This window comes from Coloeus monedula (assembly GCF_965178545.1).
Source record: "Coloeus monedula genome assembly, chromosome: 6".
In the NCBI taxonomy this organism is placed as follows: domain Eukaryota; kingdom Metazoa; phylum Chordata; class Aves; order Passeriformes; family Corvidae; genus Coloeus; species Coloeus monedula.
This window is the reverse complement of record NC_138786.1, coordinates 19,088,683-19,114,695: the sequence shown is the minus strand read 5'-3', so window position 1 is coordinate 19,114,695 and position 26,013 is coordinate 19,088,683. Positions and strand designations below refer to the sequence as shown.

The following is a 26,013-nucleotide window of genomic DNA, read 5'->3' as shown; positions in this document are numbered from 1 at the left end:
ACTACCAGTGAGTCCCTTTAATCCAACCCCTGATTTTCCAAGGGGGAATAACAAGCTACTGCAACTGCACTTCAGAAAAGCTGGAGCTATGATGCTGGAAATGTAAAAGCAATAAAGTTCCCACTACAAGCTCCCTCTCACTTCTAGTGCCAGCTCAAAAATGCCTCAGACAAGCAAAATAAAGTACTGATGTGGAACAGACACACCTCAAAGTAGCACTGCCTGATGTTGATCTGATGCCAAATGTTGATCTGGAAGTCATTATTCCAGGTATGTGCAGGAGCTCTGTATTGCGTGTTTGGACTAATTCAACAGGAGGCTGACTCTGTACTTGCATCAGGTTTGCCCTGGCAGGAGATCCCAAGTGTTTTGTTCCAATATGAATATTTGTAGAAGTGAACAATGGACAGGGCAACACGACTGAGCATGTTGAACACAGACACAACCCACATTTTGTCCCAAGTCAGGTGCCTGGAATGGTGACATGGACAATGCTCCTCCCATGAGTGCATTCTGTGATTAAACAGCCTGTCTCTATCTCCCTCCAAATTAACAGTTGAAAGTGCATTTACTTTTTGGCTGACCTTTGATGTCAACACTTCAACCCACTGCAGTTGTCTGTGCCTCTGTGAGCTAAATAAAAGAGCCCTCCCCAAACAGCTGTCCCTGAATCGGCACAGTGAGATTATCAGCCTCTGTCTCCTTCTCAAGGGGAAGGGAGAGATTCCCCCACCTCCAAGTGAAAGAAGTATCTGAGTATCCAGTGGATAACTGCAGGAGAGGCTGCCTGGGCACACAAGTGCCAAAGAAAGACCAAGCACAGGATGTGCAGGGTAATACAGCAGCTCAGCACCAGGACTAGCAGCAGCATCCCTTCTTCCTAAATGGAGAGCCTCGCTTTACAGCTTGACTAAGAGCGTTCTGCAGCTCAAGGATCAACCAGGCTGTGCAATGGATACTTAAACTCATGCCACAAAAAAGATGGTCCAAATATTTTAGGAGAGCCTGAAAGAGGAGTAGATGAAGGAAACAGCCCTGGGGAGATGTATCAGCTGGAAAGGCAATGGAGAAAAAGCCCCAGTCTCCACATCTGTGTAAGACTGAAGGAAAAGTACCTTGCTTGTCCCAGGATTTTCTGTTCCCTGAGCAAAGATACAAGGCAGGAGGAAGCAAAATGGAAGAAAATTTGCTGGCATCAGCAAAGGCAGAATTAAGTCAGTCATGCTGGTCTTCCTAGGGATCCGAGCTGCTAAGACAGCAGATTGCTAGCCTTTGCTTCAGAGCAGCAAACAAAATAAAGGTCAGGATTAAAGAGGACAGGATAAGTAAGGGAATAACACCTTGGAGAAGAGCAGCAGGAAACTCATCCAGGGACACTGGTAAGTTTTTATGAGCAACAAATTGCTTGTGTAAGAAGGCACGAGACACTTTTTACTGCAGCCAAGGCAGAATATTTAACCAATATTTAACCAACCTGAAAAATGAGCAACACCCAGCAAACACATGCCAAACCAATCAGCTATCTGGCACTCCACGCTTGGAGATAAACACGGAACTTTGTAGGACACTTTAAAGGGACTGGTTTTATTAAGTGTTTAACACCCAGATTCAAAGAGGATATAAAAGGCAGGCAATACTTAAATCCATCTAAGAGGCCTCACACACTGAGCATCCAATAATCAATGATGTACTTTAAATGCTGGTGTACTACCAATCTAAATTGCCTTCTCAGCTTCATTCCCAAGTGCTTCATACTCAAGTGCTTCACTTAGGCCTGGTGACTCCTCTTCTCACATCCTGTGTTCTGGACAATGAAGGCACTACTATTTTAACAGCAGCCATGAGACTACATCTCTCAACACATGCAGCTTCAAAAAGCCAGAGTTAAAAAAAATCCCATCTGTTTCCAGCAGCCTGAAGACTGGAAGTTTCCCCTCTCTCCACATTCTGCCTTCCTCAGCCTAGTGGAAACTCTTCCCCACAGAATGACACAGAAACAAGGACCTGCCTGAAGACTCTCCTATGGGTCACTTTTTTATCCTCGAAACTGATGAGGCTCTTAGGTCAAAATCATCACAGGAAATCACTTGACCCTTATTGCCTTTTTCAGTTATGGTCATGGGGTGCCCTTCAGGTTTTTCAGTATCTTGATCTCCCTCCTTTCCACCATGGCATAGTAAGCATGTTTTCAGCACTCACACAACTCACTCAGGCCTCCCTCCTTCCTAAATGACCAGGACAGCTTGGGAGGACCAACTCAGTTTTGTTTCCTCAGGAAACAAGAAGCTGTAGCTCTAGGCTGTCATAATGGCCTTAACATCAATACAGAAACTGGCGAAGAAGTAGAAACTGGCAAAGAAGCAGAAATTATGTCCCCCAGCCTGTAAGCACACATGCTCCCTGCAGCAAAAGGAGGGAAAAAGCATGGTACGGGCAGGAGCACCTCCCTGAGTTAGTCCCAGGGTGGAGAGAGCTGCAGGAACAGACACCTGCACACTCAGGGAGAGGGGTGCACCAACAAGGGCATGAGGTCCCATGTGAGGACCTGCTGCCCCAATGCTCTATTTCCAGCAGTATCCAAGAGCAGAGCCAGGGAAAAGGGAGTCTAGCACAAACCTGTAGTGATAACATCCCTAAAATACTCTTCCAGCAACTTGCAGTCAGGAGCTTTCTACACCACAGGTGCTGTTTTCAGTCTGGCCTTTCAAAAATAGGCTTTATGCCACTTTTTTATCCTAGCAGTTTAAAAGCAATTTCAACACTAAGTTTTTCATGGGATAAAAATAAATACATTCAAAAATAAGTACATTCATGTACACTGAAAGCTGTTGTTTAACTTGAGGCCACTTTGAGTCATGGTGGATTTGCGACACTCTCTCTGGTCCACACATGCTTCTTCCTCTGGCACATGGAGGTCTATTTTAATACCACATATTTTAATCAGCAAATGCTGGTAGAACATGCACATTTTATCAGAAAAGGATTACCAACTCACGCAACATATTTCAAGCAAGACAAGTGCTAGATGCTTAGCACAAAGGAATTCAATGTAAACAGGTCTAGAAGACTTCTGCAGCTTTGAGTCAGAACATCCTTTGGGATACTGACCTGAGGGCACAGCATCTATGAATGTACACAGCAGACAAACTGGCTTGTGCAAAAAGGACTTTGGTGGAGCTGAACCAAGATCTTGCTGACCCAGCCTTACACTGAGCCTAACCCCCTCAGCTGTGCTTTGCCCAATGTAACACCTTGACTGATGCAATTACGTATCAAGAAATGAAACCACATTCACGTGCCAGGCAGCTCCAGGCTTCACCTTTCTAACCCCAAGCTATTTTGTTGTTCATACCGAGGCTTTGCCTGGAGTTGTGAAATAGGTGGCCCAGCCTTGTGATGTGCTAGCAGGTATGCACCCTGCTTGGTCCTAAGTAGGAGAGGCCTTTAAATTCCAACACTGCTAATCCTGCCCTATCCCAGTAAGGCAACTGGGGAGAACAGGACAGAAGCATCCCAAGGGAGAAAACTGCCAGATCTCACATTCATAGCCAATAGCAGCCACAGCCAACCTGCAAGGCATTTTCCTTCCCATCATATCTTGGAGGTGACATTTCTAGGTAGAAACATCTTAAATCATCTACCACAGGAGTATCAAGGCTCTGCCTCTCTGTCCAGCTCATGCTGGCTACCCTTAAGAGCACAGCTGACCAGACTTCACTCATCCAAGCCCCCCACAGTGGTTAAATGAGTGACCCCAACTCCACATGCTGCCTAGCTCTTGTCACCTAACTGTGGCCCAACCTCTCTTTTCTCTAAAAGAACTAAAAATGCTCTGTGTTGAGACACAAAGACCTCCCACTACCTGAGTGGTATAATGCTCCTGGTCTAGGTCATTGCAGTGCCAGACCAATCAGCACATAAGATTGAGGGTGTCTTGCTCTTGGAAAAATTCTCTAGCTCCTTTATTCTGAATTAAGTGCAGCACATCATCCATGTTATGTGTGGACCAGCCAGTGCCCCAAAAGACAAACTGGAAGAGGTCTGAGTGAAGACCTCAGCTGCTCATGGAAACAGCTGCATCCCACTTACCCAAAGACCTGTTCAAAGCTGGATTCAGCACTGAGGCAGACACACACACTTGCCATCTGAGGAAGCCTTTACCTCTCACAGGACAGGGCACTGACTGACAGGTATGTCCCATTTTAATGGCTGAAATATCACAGCAGTGATTGCTCTTCCAGAATGCCAAGTATGTTGCAATGCTAGTCTGATTTCTTCCATGGAACCATTCCCTTAGTGGTAGTACAAGGTGTGGCAGCTTGTGCACCCTGTTGGGCCTGTACAAGCTACTAAGGTAGGTAGGTGGTGGCAAAGAGCTGTGCTGCTGTTTACTGCAGTACACCAAGGTGTGCCGGGCTGTCTGCTGCAGGGATGACACACACTGCTTGGTAGAGGACATCACTACCTCCCACTGTCTGAACAGAGCACAGAAGAGACACTATTTGAAGACTTGAGTCAGAAAATCACAAAGAGCTGTGAGCCGATGAGTCACGCAGACATATGTTAGCTGCTACTTTAAAGGACTCCAGAACAAAAGAAAAAAAAAGAAAAGGTACAGGCAAAAAATGGATTCTCAGTCTGTGTCAGTCCACAACCTCCACTGAAGTTGTTGAGCTACTGATCTGCAGCAGCCAAGACTGACATGATATGTTTTGGGAAGTTGTTAAGCCCAGTAATTGTGCTGGAGCTTTGCATTTTCACTGAGGCCCCAACCCATAACTGCTGATGGGAAGAGTTGGGATCATATCCCAAGCAGGCTGTCATTCTAGCTATTGTCACTGAGGAGTGGGGACAATGCCCTTGTCTGCCTCTGGGGAAAGGCCTCTGTCTGATGGGAGACACAACTATTTCCCATGCAATTTGGAAAACATCTTGGTGAAAGCAGCAATGAATATTCAGGATCCAGCTCATCTCAACTGCTCCAGCTTGTGACTTTTACTCACTTTTAATTCACATGAACCAAACTCCACTTGCAAGCTGAACAGGTAATTTTATTCCTTCACCATTTCTTTGAAGGTCAGATGCTGCAAGTGCCCTTTGTCAATTCAGATTTACCACCTCTCTAAAACTATTTTCAAGGTACAAAAGGAGAAGAAGGGTGCTAAGTTTGGGGTCTACAGAACTTGACTTGACATCTTTTTGAGCGAGAAGGAGCGTAAGAGGATCCAATAGGATACTGAGGACAAGGTCCTCCCAGCAGCTGTTTGAGCAATGATAAGTGACACTGGGTTCCTCTCAAATACTTAGACTACACATTCTGGATCTGCTAACCTTGGCTTAAATCTGGGACTATTTTTAGAAGCTTGAATAAAGAGCAGTCATCCAGTGGAGTGCTTTACACTTCCCATTTTAGACATTGCATCCTTAGCCTGAACGTAATCACCAGCTGAGCTGTTCAAGGTCAACTCAGATTTCAGTCATTGCACTACCCCATTCCACCTTTTCCTGATGTCTCACCAGTCCAAGAGTCACTGTCTATTATGTTGACTGCAAAATGTCAATTCCCCACTCACCCATCTTTGGAGAGGTGATGCCGGAAGAAGTCATTGGCTGCCAGTTTGATAGCCTTTTCTGGTGTCACTAGAGTCAGGTTCACTGCAGCCCCTGGGCAAGGAAGAGAAAAAGGCCATTGGATAATGAGAATAAAGGAATTGTTAACTTTCAGGATCTTTCAGGAATGCCAAGAAGCAAGGCATGCTTTCTGCACAAAATCAAGGACAGATGAAGGAGAGCTCCCAATGCACCAAAGGGATTTAGAAATACAAAACACCACTAAAAATTAACAGTATTTCTGTTTCCCAACACCTTGGGTTTGTGAAAACATCCCCAGATGTGTTTCTACTCCATTTGCCATATGTATTTTTCAATTTCTTCAGCTTCACTTCTACCTCCCACCATGTATACACACATCCTCTTTCCTCATCCAAGGATGCATTCCTATGAATTCAGAAGGATGCAGACCAAACCTTCAGAAAAGGAGTACAAGATGGTTTAACAACCAGTCTCAACTCCTTTGCAAATATTTTGTGATACTGAGAAGCAAAAGCCCCCTGCCCTGCCTTCTCACTGGCATCCCTTCCCTGCTTCCTCCCCAAAAAACAACAGAGCAGCTTGATTACCAGGCAGCCCAGAAAAGGCAGAGCCTTTGAAAGACCTGGAGGCTGGCTGAAGTCACCTGGCTCATCTGCACAGAACCAGCTCCAGACCAGCCTTTCGACCAAAGTGGCTTCCCCTGTGTATCACCACTGGGTGTCACCCCCAGAACAGCCACCGCTGAAGTGGTTTTTTGCCCACCACAAGCTGCAGCACACAGAAATTCCCCTTTGAGCTCCATGGCAAGGCTTGCTGGGGGACCTGAGGTGTAAACAAGCCTTGGATCCCTGCATCCCCCACCCGCTGGAGTGCCCTTTTGTCAGGAGCAACAAACAGCAAATCCCTGTATTGTGCCTGTTACAATGAAAGGCCTGGCTGGCTGCTGTGGGCCGTCAACACCAGCATTAGTGCTGGGAGCAGCTTTCAAGCTGCCCTGGGGGAAATTGGGGTGAGGGGAGGGCCGGTCTCTTCCCAGCAGAGTGGGGTTTGCACCATTAGATTAGCACTCCAGAACATTCTCCTCCATTTAAATTCTACAGCTCAAAAAGTCCTCCACTGGATAACCTCAGGCTCTCCCTGCCTGCAATGAAATGTACTGAGCTTCAAGCCCTCCAAAGCAGCTACACTTGGGACTTATTAATGGCCTTTGTAAGAACAAACACGAATACAGGCATTTACACTTGTGTTTGAAATTAAAACAATTTGTCCCAAAGATTGATTTTCCAAAGAGAAGCAGCCAGAGAAGTCTGCACCCTCATCAGGTTGCAAAGACCTGGTGGGGTTCATTTTCAGGACCTTTGAACACAAGTTGACAGGCACTATAAAGGCTCAACACACCCACAGAAAGTGAGCTCAATCCTCTATTCTTCAGGACAGACTCTACTCCCTTCAAAAATTGAAAGACATAGGTTTAGGGGGACTTTCCTCAGATTAGGAAGCAAAGTCACAATGAGACTTCTGGGACCACTACAATGGGAACCAGGCCCCAGAAATCCCTGGCTCCACATCCTCTGCTCAGAAGACACACCTCCACCATGAAGGAAATTGCAGCAAGAAAAGAGACAGCCTTTGCTGCACGAGGCTGGGCAGCCCAACACATCTTCCCCCCTTTCAAATCCCATGTTCAGATTTTGCAGAAAATACAGAGTAAGGCTGCCTCGCAGCAAGCCAAGCCAGAGCATTAATTCCACTGGGCATGACATCCAACAAATGCCATCACCTTTTACAGCAGACAAATTAACTAGGAGGCAGCAGGGCAGGCCTCTCACACTTCTGGTTCTTTGCAAACTTTTAAGTGTACCAGTGATTGTGCTGCTTCAGTTTGATATTCTTCCTACACATCATGTCCCCCTCCATGGCTCTTGCACATGGTGAGAAGCCACACAGACATGACTCTCATGCTCTACATCCATCTTTTAATGCCAATCATATCAGGATCTACAAAGCAAATCCACGCAGCCTAATTTTTAAGTGGAAGTGGCTACCATGAAGTGTTTCCTCAAAAGCCAAGTTGAAGACAACTTCAGTGACACTCCCAATGGCTATAAAGTACAACACCTGTACACTGATATGCAGCATGAATAACCCTTTCCTTGGAAAAACAAGAAGAGAAAGAAAAAAGCATAAACCTGCTACTCTTAACACCAGTGCAAAGGGTTCACTGAAAGAAAGCAAACAAACTCCAAGCTATCAAGCAAGAAAGGTACACAAGAAGTACACTTCCACGTGCTGACCTCCTTCAGGAACCAAGAGGCTTTCATAGATGTTTCCCCTCAACTGCAAATAAAGCACAGGGTAAATCATGCAATATACAGAAAATAAAAGTTAATGAACCTGGGTTTTCTCCTACATCTTTGATATTTTCAGTAAAGCTGCTTAGCAGAGAATGGATAATCCCTGTCCTGAATAATCCATAACAGCTTCAGTTTACTGGAGGAGGAGAAATTAGATACTTCAGCTGCTGGCTGTATGCTTTCCACAGCATGTGGGAACCCAGAGTGCGGAGAGTGTTTCTCTGCCTATTTTGAAGGGTTTTTACCCCCCTGAGCAACACTGTTTTGACCTCCAACCATGGAAAAAATTGCCAACTATGAGACAAGAACTAGAAAATATAATGGTGTGAATTAGGTGATAGATTTCTATGTAAGACTGTCACATGGTGAAAAATTCAGAGGTTTTGGGCTTCTCTTTGTAGTAAATAGATAAGAGCAAAAAACATCAAAATGGAGGATTGTTGTTGTTCTCCAAACCTTCTTCTTCTACTACTATTCCATATTCTGCAGTAAAAGTAATATGGGATGATTGGACAAAAAATTCTACAGTTCCTGGCTGTGTTACTGAATAATTGGTAGGAAAGTGAAAATAATGTACGTTTTTAGTAACCATTGGTTAAATTATCTTTAAAAGGCTGTGTAAATCTTGATAATTGGGCTTTCTCCTGCATTCTCTGCTCTGTGCTGTGTCTGGGTCATGCTAGTGATTCTGTTCCTCTGGTAAGATTTAATAAACAACTATCTAGCAAGAGTAATGAAGGCTGAAAGTCTCCGTTTGTCTCTCAAACTAACTCCTGGCAAGGACTTTAAAAACTCTCTCCCATCAGGAGAGATTTGATTTACGGCATGGATCTGTAGCAACAGCATTTTCTTCTTTTTCTAAAATCTCTTCAATTTTGCCCATGCCAGTGAGTACTTCCCTAATTAAAGCCAGCCTTGGCTATAGGCAATGCTACATGTACCACAAGCAAAGGCAGACAAACAGAACGGAAAAATAAATAGCAATCATTAAAAAAACAAAGTGTTTTGAAAAGAAGTGAGGAAGCACTACGAAGAACAAAATCAACCAGGGGCAAAACCAGCTGTTTGCCAACTAAACTTGTAGGTACCCTCTTCTCACCAAGCCTTGGTTTTTTATTAAAACACATTTCTCACAGAAGCCCTTATACACCACCAGCAACCTACATAACAGGGAGATTGAATCATCCCCAGCATGGCACTGGGAGATATCATTAGCAGAGGCCAGGGAGGGCTGCCTGCCACACCACTGCAGCTGAAGAGCAGCCAACTCTCCAAACATCACCAACAGCAAAGGGCACTTCCTCAGCCTGATCTGGGCCTTTGGCTCCTGGCAGCTGGGCTAAACACTTGGTCTGCAAACAGCACTGGGATTGTTCAGAACATGTGCTGGGATCTTTAGGTGGCTTCTGGCTGGACTGCAGTAGGAAGCTTAGAGAGCATCTCTCCAAGGTCCCCTACCACTGATGCCCATGGGGACCAAGAGCCCACTGGCACTATGGATTCATTCACTTGGCATCATGTTTGAAGGCTGCACACCATCAATTCCTTGAGCACAGACAGGGCTAGACAGCACCATCCAGCTTTGAGGCACTGCTGCTACATAGATGTTATGGGAAAAAGCATGAGGGAACTCCTCTTCTTCCTGCCCCAAGCAAAACCAAGAATCCCTTGGATATTTGGGGAAGAACTTGAGAGAAATGTTGGAATTGCCTTATACATCACACAGTTCACTATGGGCTACTCATACAAAGCAAAGACTGTTTGCCCACACAAACACCTTAAGAGGTGATTTGCAGAAAAGCATCCTACAAGAACATGCTGCTCTCCTGTCTGCACTGATGAGATTTGATTCATATGTGAAGGAGCCCTGAAGTCACACAGTGGGAATGGCTGTGCCCAACCAGACCCTTTCTGTCCTCCAACAGAGGCCAAAGGATCTGCAAGGACAACTGACGTGCTTGTGACTCCTCCATGGGGAGCAGCAGCTGCTACTTTAGCACGTTAACGTATAATCCTCCCAATTTCAGCTTAAAGGCTGCAAATAAGAGCCTGTGAGTCATTCAGCAAATTCTGCTGGGGAACTAGGACAGCTGGAGGGAGCAGGAACCAATCCCACCATCTGATTTCTATCTTTCTCTGTCTGCAAGGCTTAGACATCTCTTTACCTTCTTTCCAGAAAAGTACTCACACAGTCTTCATAGACCTTGAACGTACTTCACCTGCTAACCCTCTCCCTGAGAGGGAGGGAAGGGCTGCTCATGTCAGCTCACAGAACTGAGGCAGAGACCAGGATTGCTGCTCTTGGAGCACTCACTTTTGCACCCTGGTCATGCTGAAGTATCTATAATTTTCTGGAAGGAGCTGGAGCTATTCAAAAAAGGCCTCTCCAGCCCAGCTCCCTATATAACCGTCAAATGTGACAAGTAAATCCAAGCAACTGTCAGCACCCTGAACAGAGTTAGGAGCAGGCAGGGACATGGACCAAGCTCACCAGACTTGGGAAAGGTTGGGAAAAGAAAGAGGTGTGCAAAACCCTCTGCACCCTTCTGCTTGGGAGTGACAAGTGGCCTGGAGATCCACATCCTCTCCACCACCCTATGCCTTAAAGGACTAAGCTGTCTCTCCAAAAAGCCCTGATTCTCCCAAAAACTCTTGGTCCTACAGTCTCCCCTATAAGTTTCCCCAAACAGCTTCTTCCTTCTGTCTCCCACCAAGAAGCCTGCCTTGCACACTTACAGCCAAAGCTAACACAAGCTCAAATTCCTGGCTAGGAACACAGAAGCAGCCAGCTTCCGGAAAAAATCAAAGGGGAACACGTCACTGCTAGCATCAAAGATGGAGCTTGCCAGGGTTCCTCAAGGTTATTTGTCTCGTTGCCTGCTCCCAGCAAAGCTGATGCAAAGCAGCCAATCCATCCCTGCCATCCACCACACTCCCCTCAAACGCCCACCAGGAGGTTGGGCAAGAGACACTGCCTGAACACCCAGTGCCTGCTCCCAGGCTGGCCAGCCACAGTGCCTGTGTTTCCTTAGGAGTAGAGAAGAGGCAGCAAGAGACACTACACATGCCAAGAGCAAGGCGCCAGCATCTCTGGACTTCCGCTTGAAAAAACAAAGAGCAAGGACTCAACTCAATCATAGCAGCACTTTAATCAGGCTTTATCAGTGACTGAGTGCCGGCAAGAATGCTATCTGAGCAGCCCAGATAAAAACTGCATATGCAGGCAAGTGACTATCAGGACATAAAATGAACCAGAGCTCAGAGTCAACCAAGCCAACTGGACTGTGCTGGAAGCCAAGGAGGTATTCCTCGTTTTCCTCTGCTACAAGTGAAGTCAGGATTTGGCCTGCTGGTCTTCTCTCCTCAAAATCTTTAAAAACTTTCAGGGATTTTGTGTTTAAACTAGAAAAGGTATAATGTCAGCTGAGGAACTCACTGCTATAACAGACAGTCTGAGACAAGGAGCCAAGAGATTTCTTTCCAGCAGGTCAGCACACAACAGCCAAACAGCTGAAGCTCCACCCTGAGCCAACCTCTGATTTTCTTACCATCCCAAGGGAGTTTTTTCTGGGGGCGGATTTTTTTTTTTTTTTTTTTTTAACTGCAGCTTGTCTTAATGCTTGAACAAGACACTTGGGCACGCTTGAGACAGCAGGCCTGACCATGCTGGTGGAAAGCTTTGACATAAATTCAATCATTAACCACAGAACTTCAAGAGTTGGTTTGCTACTGCCCCTCTGTCAAAAGTTACCATGCCCAAGCTGGGAAACATAACAGTCCTGAAACAAAGTCCAGCAGCTTCACCTAGTAAAGAAGAACTAGTAAAGAAGAACTTAAGTAAGTGATAAGGTTACCAAACCAGTCATGAGGAGGACTCAAGCCCTCAGTGGTAGGTATCTGAATAGACACTTGCATGGAGGAGTTTATTTTCAGAAACAGCTGCACTGTTCAACCTCTTAGGATATTGCCAGGTTATTGCTTTATATGCCAGAGAATAGAGCTTTTCCTCCTACTTATGCACCAGTGCTTCCAACGCAAAAGCTGTGCTGTGCCTGAGTCAGCTGTACTTACCTCTGTACATGCCAAAGTAGCCTTCTGACCGAATTGTTTTAATGAGGCAGTCAGACCTGCAAACAAAACAGAGGGAGATGAACCACAGGACCTCAAAGGTGGGTGAGTGCAGAGAAAAACAAAGCAAATTCCTTGAAGTGGTTTCCATTTACATTCTGTCAGCAAAACCCTCAGCTGAGATGGGAACTGCGTCAGGCTCTGAATGTGCCATTGTTGAGGCCTGAGTTGAATTTCAACCCCTAATTCACAGGGGCTTTGACACCCCCGGCTCACCCTGCACACGCTCTCTGCTTTCTAGAAACACAAAAGGGAAAAGTGTCACTGCAAGGGCTGTTCATCCAGGGTCCCTTGTGGCAAATGCGCATGAGATGCTCTAACAAGCAGATCCCCATGTACGAATTTTTAAATCCAGCTCTGGAAGGGAAGTAAGGGGGGCCAAAACCCCTCATGCTGACTTGTTTGACTTAGTGAAATTTGACACAAGGCACACAAACACGAGATGACCTGAACACTCAGTCATCTGTGGCCTCCCACGAAGATTAAAGCACTTACTTTTAACACATCAAGTCCCACAGCAGGCAGCAAGCACTCCGGCTCTTGCCCTGGGGAGAGCACAGCAGGGTACCATGCTCCAAGGAGAAAACTGTGCTCCAAGGGGAAAACTGTCACCTTCCTCATTGCAAATACATTTACTACAAATAGGAAAACCATGCAGAGCAGTGGAATGGCTCAAAGCCTTTTGAAGGCACAAACACACACACCTAGCAAATCCAAAGGCCCAGTTCAGGAAGGCTGTACAGATTCCCTGGCAGAGTTTCCTTCTCTGGACCACAGCTGCATAAAGCCTGGGTCCTGGCTGAAGGTGGCTCTAGGGTCTTTGGGAAGGGACAGGTAGCAAGGGAAGGGAGAGTTGCACATGCACGTATGTGTACATAATTTAAGGAACAAAAGGCTCTTTTAAGCAGGAATAAGAGAAGTGTGGCTGATGAAAACATGAATACATTTTTAAGAGATCTGGCAACACAAGGAGCAAACTTCTCAGCTCTGCAGTAGTGCTGAGGTGGAAAAGAAGGAAACAGAGAGCTCCCTCGAGGGCTTTATGGCCATACCTGGATCAACACTGTTCTAGCGTTATTGGTGAATAGCCCATCCTGCATTGCTGCCAGTCATGCCAATGAGTTTCCCCTCTCTGCTGGGACTCCCTGAATCCTTTGGCATCTCATCTTTCACACACTCCACCCCAGCTCCAACAATTTGCACATACTCATCTCCTTCTTTGGAGCAGCCCCTCCAACACATCTGCAAGCCCCAGAAATCTCAGTGCACCTTTCTCCTATCCCTCCCATCAAGTTCTTCCACTGCAATGCTGGAGGAAACACATTTTCCCTCAGCCAGTGATGCTGCTTTGAACAAGCTGCAGCAGGGAGAGGAGGGAGAAGAGCTGCTCTCCACCATGTTCATACAGCCCTGCTGCATCATCATAGAGCTTGCATGACACTGAAAGCCCCTCAAGCTGCAGCAGAACAAGAGGTAGCCAAAGCCACATCCGTCTTTCTTCTCTTCCTGGAAAAAGAGAGCCAACAGCCAACTAAAATGATACATAACATACCTGGGGCAGCACAGCCCAAAAGCCAAGCTCTCTCCAGCCCTTAGAACTCCAGTGTCTTTGTCTTTTTCAAGTGAAAGGTTCCCCTGATGCCAAAGATCTCTTGAGCCAAGAAGCAAGGCATGCTGTCTTAGAGAGCCAACATTTTAAATGAACTTGCTGCCTTCCTGGGTGTTCAGCAGATACCAGGTAACTGGTATAATCAGGAAACCTAGTATTGATGGGCATACAGTATTTCCAGAAAAATAAGCCCCTGTAACCAGGGAGACTTTCTTAGGAAAGCTCAGCCTTTCCCTTTCTTAGAAGCAGCCAGCTCAAATATACAGGGTAAATCTTATGTATTCCTTAACAGCCTCTCATCTCACAGCAATTCCTGGCTATGGAGCTAACTTGCACTTGACTGCTGGAGGTTAAAAGCTTCTCTCCTACCGAGCTCCCTTCCAGGCATGAGACATCCTGGTATGCAGTCCCAAGGGATGCCTACAAGTTCTCCATCCTGCCCAAACTCTTGCTGCTGTCACACATCAGGTCAGAAGGATAAGTGATCCTCAGGGAGGAGAAGCAATCTACAGCAGGAGCAGGACACAACAAATGGGGAGGCAAAGCAAGATGGGCGGCCACATTCTGCCAACAAGCCAGGGCACACCGACAGTGCAGTGAGCAGACAGCATGGGAATTGTCAAGGGAAGCACCAGAGCCTACAGTCTAAGCTCTGTCATCAGCTAGAGCAAGGAGGCACAGAGACTAAAGCCATCAACATACAGAGCATTTCCTTCCTATTCCCCCTTCGCCTCAAATTCTCCTGGGCAGGAAAGAGATAAAGATGGTGTGGAGCAGGGAGCAGGTAATACTAGTTCTAAACAAAGCGATAAGAGGACAGGATATACCTCACCAGTCCCAGTCCCTTCTTCCCCTCAATACCACCAATTCTTTTAGAAAACTAAGGCCTGTCTCTGGTTCCTGGGATAAAGCATCTTGTGCTGAGTGTGGTACACATTCCCACAGCAGATACGCAGCCCTAAGCATCCGACACAAACGCCAGGTGAATTTGGTGGGCTGGATACACTCATGTCTTCTTTTCCTACAGCACCTGGGTTTTTTTTGGACACAGGACTGCTGATGTAACTATAGCATGTGGCAACCTGTGATCCTGCAAAAGGTCCACGCGCAATGCTCTAGACTGGGAATGAGTGACTGCTTCTTCTTTTTAAAACTGACACAGCAAACGAAGAATCTCCAATATTAGAGCAATGGAAACAGAACAGAGGCAGAAATTCCCTCAGGCACCTGACTGTGGCTCAGCAGACTCCTTGTGTTCAGGATCAGGTGATCAGGACTCCTTGTGTTTTGGTTCTGAGCCCTGGCAGCAGTGAACACTCTGCTCCCAAGCAAGGGATGCAAACAGATGTGCCCTCTGCAGAGGATTCCTCTGCTCAGCTCAGCAGCCTCAAGAGCTGCTCTGTTTGCTTTATCTGGTCTAGCATAGCTTGGCTCCAGACTGTCCCCTGGCTTTCCTGGGGACAGCCCAGTTCCTGGAGATGCTGAGCTCACCTGAAAGAGGTAACAAAGTGGAAGGACTCCCTGCGGACAGCCGCGAGGGATGGAGCCCGTGCGGGCGGTACTCACAGGCTGGTGTACATCCGCTGCCCATTCTGCTGGTTCTGCAGGCGAGTTTTTGCCAGGTCAATGGGAAATACACAGGTGACTCCGATCAGCCCAGCTATCCCTCCATTGATCAGCTTGGCAGGTAAACTGTAAGGGGATGAGACAAACAGATGTCTTAGCACTGGGTAACATAAGGGAAGGGTAAGAGAAAAGAGCTGAGCTCTTTTGCATGACCAGAGTTAATGCACCGCTGTGAGACAAGTTTGTCGCCCCCCGGCACAAAGGAAGCTCTTCCACAGAGCAAAGCTTGGGTCCTGCTGGGTATATGGGGAGGCAGAGAAAGCAGCACATACCATCAGGACAAACCAATGATGAGTGGAGTAGAGCCAAACACCTAACCCACACATTGCTAAGAGCAGGAAAAAATCCTGTTGCCCAGGACCCGGGGATTTCTGCTGTCCTAGAGGAGAAAAGACTGCATATGCTGGACCATGTACCACGTGGACAGCCTTTAGTTAGGGCCTGATGGCATCTGAGCCAGCAGTTACTGACAAATGCTTTCCTGCACCACAATCAGATCTGCAGCTAAAGAGAGGTTCGTGACACGTCAGCTGCTACCATCGTGTGGGAACGGGCCCAGCAGAGCGCCCAGCTGGCAGCCACGGAGCAGACGGCTGCAGCCACGGGAAACTGCTTCCAGACCCACCACCCAGGGCCAGGGGAACCCACACAGAGCAGCAGCCTGACGAAACCACTGGGCTGGCAGCCTGCACGGCTGCAGATGCGGAGACGTGAGCTCATACCTCTGGGGGAAATCAAAACCTGGCTCGCTGCACGTGCTTCCAAAACACAGGGCTTTTTCCACTCCCCTTTGTGTTCCCACAGAGAATTCTTGTAAGTGGCACTGAGTGAAAGCCACATCAGCTAAACACGAGTTCCCAGCAAATTCAATTAAGAAAAATGTCCTGCACTTACATGCTCAATAAACCACTGCACACAGAGACAAAGAAAGCATGTTTGAGTCGGCTCCCTCCAATAAAGCACGGGATATGGCTCCCTGAACACAGGATGTGTCGGATATTAAACTGGTGGCTGACAGCAGTCCTAGATTGCAGCTGGGTGAGCCTGCAAGGGCTATCCTCCCACCGGGGGAACCAACACGCTGCCTTTCATGACAGTGACTTGCTGCTCTGGATGGGGGAACAGACTGCATTATCCTTTGGAAGCAGCAGTGCTGAGGCTGGCCGAGGCATGGTGGGGTGAAGCCCTGCAAACATCTTCCCCCCAACAGCACTCCAGAGCACTCTGCATCAAGGGGCAACTGCAGAGAGGATCAATAAGCAGTCATGCTTGAGGGAAAGGCAGGATATGGAGACTCAAAGTTTCAACTTGAAGGATCCCTGAGGGAAGCAGACAAATGAGGGATGGAAAAAAATAAAAAAGACTTTGTCCACTAAGCATGATCTTGACACCTCAGGACTGACATACTGACACACCCTGACACAATCCTTTCAGCCTCTGCTGTCCTGCAGCCAAAGCTCCTTCCCCCTCAACACATGCACGATACAATACACATGCAGCCCCAGGGCTGGCACAGCTGGAAGAAGAGGTGCCAAGGACAGGCAGACAGATCTGAGCTCAGCCTACAACTCCAAACTAGACTGTGCTCACTGAGATTAAATCAGCACAGTACTTTAGGAAGGCAGGCCCAAATCAGTGCACAAGGTCAGTGCAGAGCCAGGCTTCCAGACCTGACCAGCTCCAGACTGTTGCCTCAGGGATCTTTGTGCCACAGACTGAGAACAGAATAGATTTGCCTGCAAACTCCCTACATTCAACTTGTTCTCAGGACATGGGAAAATTTCAAACAGTAAGCTTCACATCATGGTGCTTTCCTTATTTAACCCACAGTCACACTGAAGGAGGAGGTTAGAGACCAGATAAAAGCATGCCAAGATGGAGACACCGTTGGGAAGGAAGGTGTTTGAATACAGGAGATCACCTCAGTCTCCCCAAATTCAGCTCTGAAGTCACTGTTGGCAGGTCACAGACTGTGAGGCACAACCAGTGCCCCCTTCCAGCCTCAGCACTGCCATCACTTCTCTTAAGTGTCCCTGAAACACCTAGGACAGGCAAACACTTGCCTTTCTCAATCTGTTCCAACAGTGAAACCATCACAGGGTTTATATCAGGTGGGACTGAGACACAAAGATCCTTCCTACTACTACTGTAAGTGCAAGAGATTCCCCAATTTCAGCACAGACCCCAGCAGTAAAGGGGAAGGGTCTGACATGCCTGGGCAAGCCAAAAATTTGAGGCTGCAGAGAGCCTGTCCTCTGCCTGTGGGGGAGAAACCCCTGCTCAATACCCCCATCACACCTGAATCTAACCATCCATATTTCCCCATGCATACTGCAGGGGGAAAATAGTATGGGGCAGTATCCAGCAAGACACCAAGATTAAGTTCTACATGCACTGCTGCAGAAATGCAGTGCCCTCGATCTCACCTTGCAGCAAACCACTGCTGTTGATTTTAGTCTTTTGCTATCAATCTTGTTCTACTAAGGGGTGACAGAAACAAATCTCCTTGGCTTGGCTGCCTGTGACCACTGCAGACACGTGGTGCCATCGACTGGAGAGATGACCAAAACAGGAGAGGTAAGGGATTTGAGGCACAGAAAAGAACATGAGACAAAGGCTGTTGCACCTGAATCAAAAGCTTTTTCCCCTGTGACTGAGTCATCCCACTTCCCACGTCAGTGCTCTCTGCTCTCTCAAGGGGTAAGAATCCACTGTGCCTGGTCTCTCTGTCCTATTTAGCTTCTGCACAGCTACTGCCTCTCACTACCTACGTGTGCAGGGCTTAGTGAAACGGGGACAACGCAGCTAGCATGCAAATAAAGCCATTTGCTCAGTTTAATACAAGAAGGGACACAAAGGCATCCCAGTTCTCCTCTTCTAGTGCTCCTCCTCAGCCCTTTTAACTAGTCCCTGTAGCTAGCAAGCTCCTGCTCACACCACCAAGAGCCCCCTGGAGGGGCCAGGGCACATCTTGTAGGACACATCTCCTCTTGTAGGACATATCTCCTCTTCCTTCAAAATACCAAGGCTGAAACAGTCACAGATGCTGGCCATTTTGCTTTGCTGAGGTTATCAGAAACACAAACCTGCCAGGCTCCATGGAGGTGAATCTCAGCATGCCCTTCATGGGTGCATTGGAAGAGTTCCAAGTGCTCTCCAAATTGGGTACTGAATGATGGGCAAATCTAGGCACACAAACGCTCCACAAGGCTGTCTTTTTATCAGCACAGCTCAGGACTGTTTACAATTGCAGAAGACAGGCATACAGGAAGATATCCTAATCATGGCAAACGCTAAGAAGGGGAAGCCCTCTTGCCTGCAGCATTCAGGCACTGCCAAGTCCCGTCCCTCTGTAATCATATTTTATTCACTCACTCACCCCACCTGTCCTGAGATGGTAACCTGGAAAAGTAGATGTTAGAAAAGCATCAAGAAAAACCCCACAGGAATCCCACAGCATGTAGGAGTCACTTAGCTGGGGCAAGTTCACAAGCAGCAAAAAGAGAAACCCATGTGGAGGACTGTGCAGATCCGCCTGACACAGCTCTCAGGAAGCAAAGGGTAGAACTGTGTCTTTCCAGGAAATGCATCCAAGTTCATTTCCAGGGAAGACTCAAATCCAGCCTTTACCAGAACCAATGCTCTTAAGTTCCCACTGTGCACATAAGTGTCACTAATCATTGTTGGTACTTCATGTTCCTGCTATCACTCAAGCCTTCACTGTCTTTAGAGTAAGGGCACAAGGCTGCACAAGGTTGCACAAGGCTACATGGACTTTGTCATTACAAGTGCTGCATCCTTGGCTGGTCAAGGACCTGGCTTTGCTCCCTTGATGCCAGCAGCTGAAGTCAGCAGGTCAGGGTGACCTTTGAAAGAAGAAACAAAAAGGAACAGACTCATGCAGGGTGGAAAACAGAGGGTAGAAAGAAAAAGGTGATGAGAAAAAAGAACTGAAGAAAGCAGAGATGTGACAACATGGCAGAGACAGAAAATAAGAGAAGGTTCAAAAATGCAGCTAAGAAAGGAGAAGAGAAAGAACCAGAATTGTTTAAGGCCGGAAGAGATGATCAGGTGATTTCCTCCAACCTCCTGGATCACAAACGGAAATAAGTTTGAAAGACTTCAAAAGAAAAACCTAAAGCACAATTTAAAAAAAGTTTAAAAGTTACCTGATCTGTTTATCAGCCATTTAATTCAAACTTGATCTTGTTAAGAAATGAATCTGTTCCTTCAAATCGTTCTTTTTCAGTCACTTCTTTTCCACTTCAGTTTCTTCCTGGGAAAGGATGGAAAGACACCAAGAACACAAAGTTGAGATACTTACACTCTTCTTAAAGCTCAAGTGCTACTTGGCAGGCAGGCTGTAGGGTTAGGACAGCTGAGGCACAAGTGACTTAAGGGAGCACCTGATCTCCTCAAAGAGGACACTGAGCTCCAGAGGGAACCTTATAAATGTATGGGTGTATATATAAATATACAAGGACATACAGAGGGAAGAGTTGCCAGGGTCATCAGGTTCTAGCAGCATGTGAGGAAGGGCACCAGCCAAGTAGGGCACAAGCTCTGCCCGACATCCAGGACAGCAGTGTCTGTCACTTCCCTCAGACTTCAGAGAGCATTTCACACCATACCATGCAGATCCCCAACCCTCTGCAGGTCCACCCAGCCACCCCAAGACAGCCACATGTCATCACAAGACTTCCCTCCAACACATACATGCTGTGTTCTAAAGAAGAGTCTTCAAAAAACTGCTCTTCCAGAGTTTACTATCCTTCCCCTATTTCTGAGCTTAAATAGACAGCCTATATTCAGTCTTGTGCCAACATTATCTTTTAAGCAATGCCTCTCTCTCCCCAAGCTACTGGTGCCACTTTGCACTTTGGACCGCTCCTTTCAGCTCAGTGCCAGACTGCAGGAACCAGTTCTATCTAAGACTCCTAATTGTTGCTGTTTAATGAGAGCTGGTAGAAGTCACCACACTAAGAAATCTGGACACCAGAGAAAACTTCAGAAGTGGCTGCAACTTTCAGCTTTCTGGAGATGTCTTCATCTGTTCACCTCCAGCCTGGAAATGAGACACCCTATGCTTTAAGCAGTATTCAGCCACCTGCCTCCCTCTTCCCTTTCACCTGCCACCTGGAGGCTGAGCCAGAAGCAAAGGAGGTCCCTTTGCCCTTTGCCTCTGGAATGAAATTTGCTCCTTAATTGCAGATTTCCTAAGCCACACAGAATCTCACATGCAACAGGGTGGCTTATGGTCTGACACTTCTGCTCTGGAGATACCTCTGGGCTTCAGTGCATTCCTGAGAATAAAAAGTCCCTGAAAGTGTGAAGAACTAGTGATGGTGCAAACAGGTATGGGAAGGAGTTCGGGTTCCCCTCCCGTTATATCAAGTGCCAAGCATAGGACAGCATGAAACCATTTGTACAATTCCACTCTTGGACAACACAAGACTGAAACTGCCTTTTCTGCAGCCCCACATTGAACAGAGACCAGCACATGGAGCTCCCTAAGGAAAGGGACTCCTCTTCAAAACATTGCACTATGCTGCTATACCTTCTGTGACCCCTCTTCAGACAGTTTACCTGATCTCAACTGACCTGTGGTTGCAGACCTTAAAAAGCTCCAGATCAGCTAAGTCTGCACTGTCCAACTGAAAATCACTTACACCCTTCATTACATGTGCTTTCATATGCATGTCCACAAGAGCAGTTTGCTTTAGGTTAATTAATTTTCTATCAAATTAACCAGAATAAGACAAAAATATAAAAATATAGGAAGACCCGTTGCTGAAAGCCTGTAACCCTGTCATAAACAAGCCGTGAATCATGAAAACTCACTTGAAAATGTCTACACCCTCAATAAACTTGTGTTTATTGAGACAGGTCTGACAAAATACACGCACCAAGTGGTCCTGGCTCCAAGCTCTGGAGCTCCCCCCTTGTTGCCTCTGCTGCACCCTTCCCTGCAGAGGGGCATTCAGGAGGACAGGTACCCATCACAAAGGGCAACAGCAAGAAAAGACAGCGAGGCTGTGTTTTGACACAATATTCACCATAGCCAGGTAGCCAAAAGAGTAAGAGACCAAGATGGAGACAAATACATCACAGGGCTGCTTCTTACCTGCTGACACAAGTGGGCAAGGGAGTCCTTGTGCACCAAGACGGACTTGGGACAGCTGAGTTTAGTTCTCTCTTGCCTTTTTTTCTTTTGACTTTGGCTTCAGCTCTCCACCTGCCCAGTAACTACACAGCCCTCCCCTGTCTGATCCAGCTGGAATACTGCTCTGCTTCCCACCAGGGAACAGATGCTCCTGCTGCAGCTGCACAGCAAGACAGGGTAAAAACAACCTTCCTGGGTTTAAAACTGGGCAAAGTTACAGGTTTCCTTGGTGCTGGCTGTACAGCCAGCAAATACCAGGACTAGTATCATCTCCCCTAACAAAAGCCACTCAACTCGCAGACGAGCGACAGGAAGCGAACAATGTGAACATTTTACAGCAGACACCAGCACTTGATAACTGTTTAAACAGCACCTGGCACAGCAGAAGCCTGAATGTCTGTGGCCAGGGGATTTTAATGAATTAAGGGATTTTAATGCAATGAAGTGGAAAGCTTATCTGAGCTCTGTTTGTTTAACCAGAGCTCCAACGAATGACCATTTGCAAAACAAACCCAAACTCACCCCAAGCTCTATCTGACCACTTTGCTGTAATCTACAGAACTCCCTGAGTCCCTTAAAAGAGGGTGAGTGATGAAGCCTCCAGTGACATGGCCAGGGAGTTTCTGGGGAGACCCGGACCCCAGTCGCTTCCAGGGCAGGAAAATAGCTGCTACCATTTTGCAGTCTAAGAGGGGGGAAGACAGTCTGGGAAGAGAATGACAGGAATATTATAGGACATTTAAAAAACAAATCCACAACAACATTATACATCTAACCTAGAAAGGAAAGAGATTAAGTAAAGACCCAAGTATATCTTCCCAGGAACACAATGCTCTCAGGAGCCAAAAACTGCACATAAAAGCAGGCAAGCATCTGCAGCCAAGCAGGGTGTAGCTCCAAGGCTTCCTGTGGGAGAAGGAAGCAGGGTTTGCATCTTCCTAGGAAATCTCCCATCAGCACCTGCACTGGGCCAGCAGACAAGCCAGCAGCACCAAAAAGGTGCTGACGCCTCAGGAAGTCTTTGTATGGTTCAACTTCAGGACAATGGCACTGCTGGAACTGGGAACCTGCATGGTAAAAGGAGCTGAGGAGCTGGGATCAAACTGGTAGTAGGTGGGTAGGTAAAACAAGAGTAACCAGAAAGCCATCTGAAAGCCAAAGAGGCTGAGCAGCCCTCATGGAAGAGGATTCTAAACTGAACATCCCATAATTAAGAGAGTGAGAACAGCATGAGAGTATTTCCTTCCTAGAGTGCTGTTAACACAGCTAGGCATGGATTAATGCCCCATTACTTGCACACCAGGACATCCCTTTCACATTTATTAAAATGATGAGGCAAATTAGTTTCAGAGCCACACGCACACCGAAGCGGTGCGAATGGCCCGAAGCTCCTGCTGACACACATGAATAGCCCAGGAGCCTCCTCAATCCTGCCTTTCCTTTTTCTCACCTCCCAAAAGTCAGCTCCAGACAGTGACACACCAAAGTACCACAACGCAATCCTGGACAGCTCTGGATATATCTGGTCCTCACAGCCTAAGCCACTGGCAAAGCGGTGCTATTTTTCCCCCCTTGTCTTGCCACACATCTCCCACACAACTCAGACAGTGAGGCTTTCTCCAGGAAGGCCAACCTTTGTATCTGCTCTCCTCATCAGCCTGGGGCACGGGGCTGAACTCTCAACCTTCAGTTCTTGCCTTATCACCTGAAGGAAAAGTGCTTACTAGAGAATCACAGCCCAGCGTGGGGCATGGAGGGGAGCACACAGAGCTCATCATGCCTCATTAATGTGTCACACCAGCAGGCTTGGATTGGAGAAACAGGCATCCACATCTCCACAGGCCAAGACATCACAGGAGAAGAAACAGGTTAAACCCACCCACACCTCTCTGACCTTGCTCATTGCATTTAGTGCCACCACACTGCCCTACAGATGTGGGTGGCCACCTCTACCCCCAGATGCCACTGCCCTACCCCCCAGTCTGAGTTGAGTACAGCACACCTCTTTCTCCTGCTCTTCCCTTGCCAGGCTGCCAGAGCCACAGCTGGCATCCTCCAAGCCAGCTGTGGGCTCCCAGTCCACCAGCTCCCCCAGGCCAGCTCTTCACTTCTGCCCTCTGCCAGCACTCCCATTTCCAGATCCCCTCCCCAGCAGCCCCAGTGCAGCTGAGCACATCCTCTCAGGCTCAGATTGCTGCACATGCTGATTTATCTGAGCATACACAGGCTGCCAGTTTGACAGAAAACCTTTAGCAAATGTCAGCTGGTGCTGTGGCCAAAGAAAGCAAATCCGTCTTTTCCCTATGCCCAAACACGTTCCCATCCCTGGTTTCATGCCAGCACAAATATTTGTGCTGAGCAATCAGGCAGGAATGAGATGGAACTGGGGGCCAGCACATGCTGGAGCTATTATCACTGAAAGCCAACTTCCAAACTACAACCTTGACTTAAGAATAAACAGCAGAAGGGGAAGTCAGGACTCCCACATATTTCCATTTGTCTTGAGAGCAGACAGACTCAAAGCCCCAGTCAGAGAAGCTGATGTCAAGAAGCAGGGCTCAGAGGGTGAGCAGAGGAAGCAAAGCTGTGCCAGCATCCACTGTGTCAAGAGGACACAGCCATGCAAGCATTCACAGTCAGGGATGGCAGGGGGAAGCAATCAGCAGTGAGTACCTGCTGGGAGAGGAGAAATCCTCTGGGATCAGCACAACACTTTCCTTCACAGCACAAATGCATTTGAAGGTGTGGACAGTGCCAAAGTTTGTTAATGACTGGAGCAAAGCCGTCATCACAATAAGGTTTAAGGAGTGCAAAATGAAACTGCAGTTATTTCCTGAGAGAAGCTGCTTTCTAGATGCATGACAGGCACAAGTGTACAAGGGAGTTGGCACCAGGTAATGCCACCTGGGGAGAAGCTGTCAACTTGGCTCTCACCTGCTCAGGACATTTTGGGACAGAGGGGTTGGAGAAAATCAGTGGCAGTTTAACCTTGCTTGCCTTTAGGCCCTTGAAAGCAGGGACTGCCATGAATTTCCTTGCAGGACCTGGCAAGGCATTAGTCCTTGAGAAAACAAAGCAACTCTCAAACATGCTGGTGAATGCTCCCCACCGTCAGAGACTGTCACCTCTCCAGCTGCACAGGGGACAGCACAGCCCCTTCACACCATTCTGCCACCAGAAGCCCCGGGGCTGCACACGCAAACTCACCTGCCTCGTGGTCACCAGCCAGCTGTAGCCGTACCACACTGGGCTTCAACAGCACCAAGCCCAAGGCAGTCTTCCCCCTTGCCTCAGGTGACAAAAGGCCAAAGTCCCAGCGGGGAGGTGCCATGCCAGCCGCCTGCACCATTGGCTACCCACACTCTCGGCACAGGCTCAGTGGCACAGCGCCCACTCAGCTGGCAAGGCACAGGGATACTGAGCCTCAGCCCACAGGGCACTCCTCCCTAACAGCCCCTGCAAGGACCCTCAGCTCCAGCAATCCCTTCCCATCCTCCGCGACTGACCTCTGTCGCGTGCAGCTTCCCTCAGGCTGGTCGGGATGGGTGTCCCCCCTCCGCCCCCTCCTATCACCGTGAGAACAGTCAGGCTGGCACCCTTGCAAAACTGCAGGCAAACTTTGCCCCCATATCCAGCCTCCACTCTCCCTGCACACTGGGGAGCCTTAACTTCACGCTGAGAGACCTTGTGATGAGAGAATGCCTCCAAGAACAGGCAAGTTCCCTGCCTGAGGGCATGTTGTAGAGATGTTTGGCTTTGCAACTGCAGGTGGCGGCAGTATAAATTTACCAGGATGCCTATAGAGGGGAAAAAGAGGAACAAAACCCCCGATCAGCAATAAAAGACTCCTGAGCTCGCATTCCAGCTCCATCACTGACTTGCCCTTCACCTTCAGAAGGATTTCAAACCACAGTTGGCAGCCTGAGGAACACCCTGTGCCTATGACAACATTCCAGCTTAAGAAAAAAACAAGCCTTGAACAAAAACAGTCCAACATCTTAGCAGACTCTCCACATCCAAACCAGTGCAGTCATCCACAACGTTGCAACAGGAGTTACAACAGGGCCATGTTGGAAGCACCACAGGGGAGAATCCCGCAAGCCTCTGGGACTGCAGCAATATCCTATATTCTGATACTGCATGCACGCTGTTGCAACTACCCTCTCCACCAGAATTTTCTTGAGACTACAGGAGATCCACACAGCAGCAGTCGAGATTTGCTTGCTGCCTTCAGTCACTAGGGTCACCTCCTTGCAAAGCAAAGGAGTTCCCAAAGACACCAGGCAGACCCTTCACTGCTCCTGGAAACTACCCCTCTGACTGCTTGGTCTCAGCCACACCAGGAAAAAGCATAGCTGCCAACTCCAAAGCAAGGATCAAAGTGAGTGGAGCAGCAGGTATCACTGGAAAGCAAGGGGACAAAGCAGCAGGGAAGCAGGTGGGGAACTTCCTGCCTCCAGGCAGTAGGAGAAGGAGTAGGAGGAACACACTCAGTTTTCCCACACCCTCCCCTTTGGGCTCTCCATCCCACTGGAAGCATA

At 47.7% G+C, this 26,013-nt stretch overlaps 1 protein-coding gene across 9 annotated transcripts in view; it reads right to left on the bottom strand.

Moving 5' to 3' along the window:
* Positions 1-26,013, bottom strand: part of SLC25A22 (solute carrier family 25 member 22) — a 54,166-nt gene that overhangs the window by 11,499 nt on the left and 16,654 nt on the right. For 4 of the 9 annotated variants that reach the window (XM_082284203.1, XM_082284206.1, XM_082284204.1 and 1 more), the window contains 5 exons: positions 21,995-22,177; positions 19,479-19,585; positions 15,250-15,375; positions 12,018-12,073; positions 5,574-5,664 (listed from right to left, as the gene is read on the bottom strand). In XM_082284203.1, the coding sequence (XP_082140329.1) occupies positions 5,574-5,664; positions 12,018-12,073; positions 15,250-15,375; positions 19,479-19,498 (293 nt within the window). In that variant the 5' untranslated portion in view covers positions 19,499-19,585; positions 21,995-22,177. Of the gene's footprint in view, positions 1-5,573; positions 5,665-12,017; positions 12,074-15,249; positions 15,376-19,478; positions 19,586-21,433; positions 21,946-21,994; positions 22,178-26,013 lie in introns of those variants that run through there. The other 5 variants (XM_082284210.1, XM_082284205.1, XM_082284207.1 and 2 more) reach the window with 2 other exon arrangements.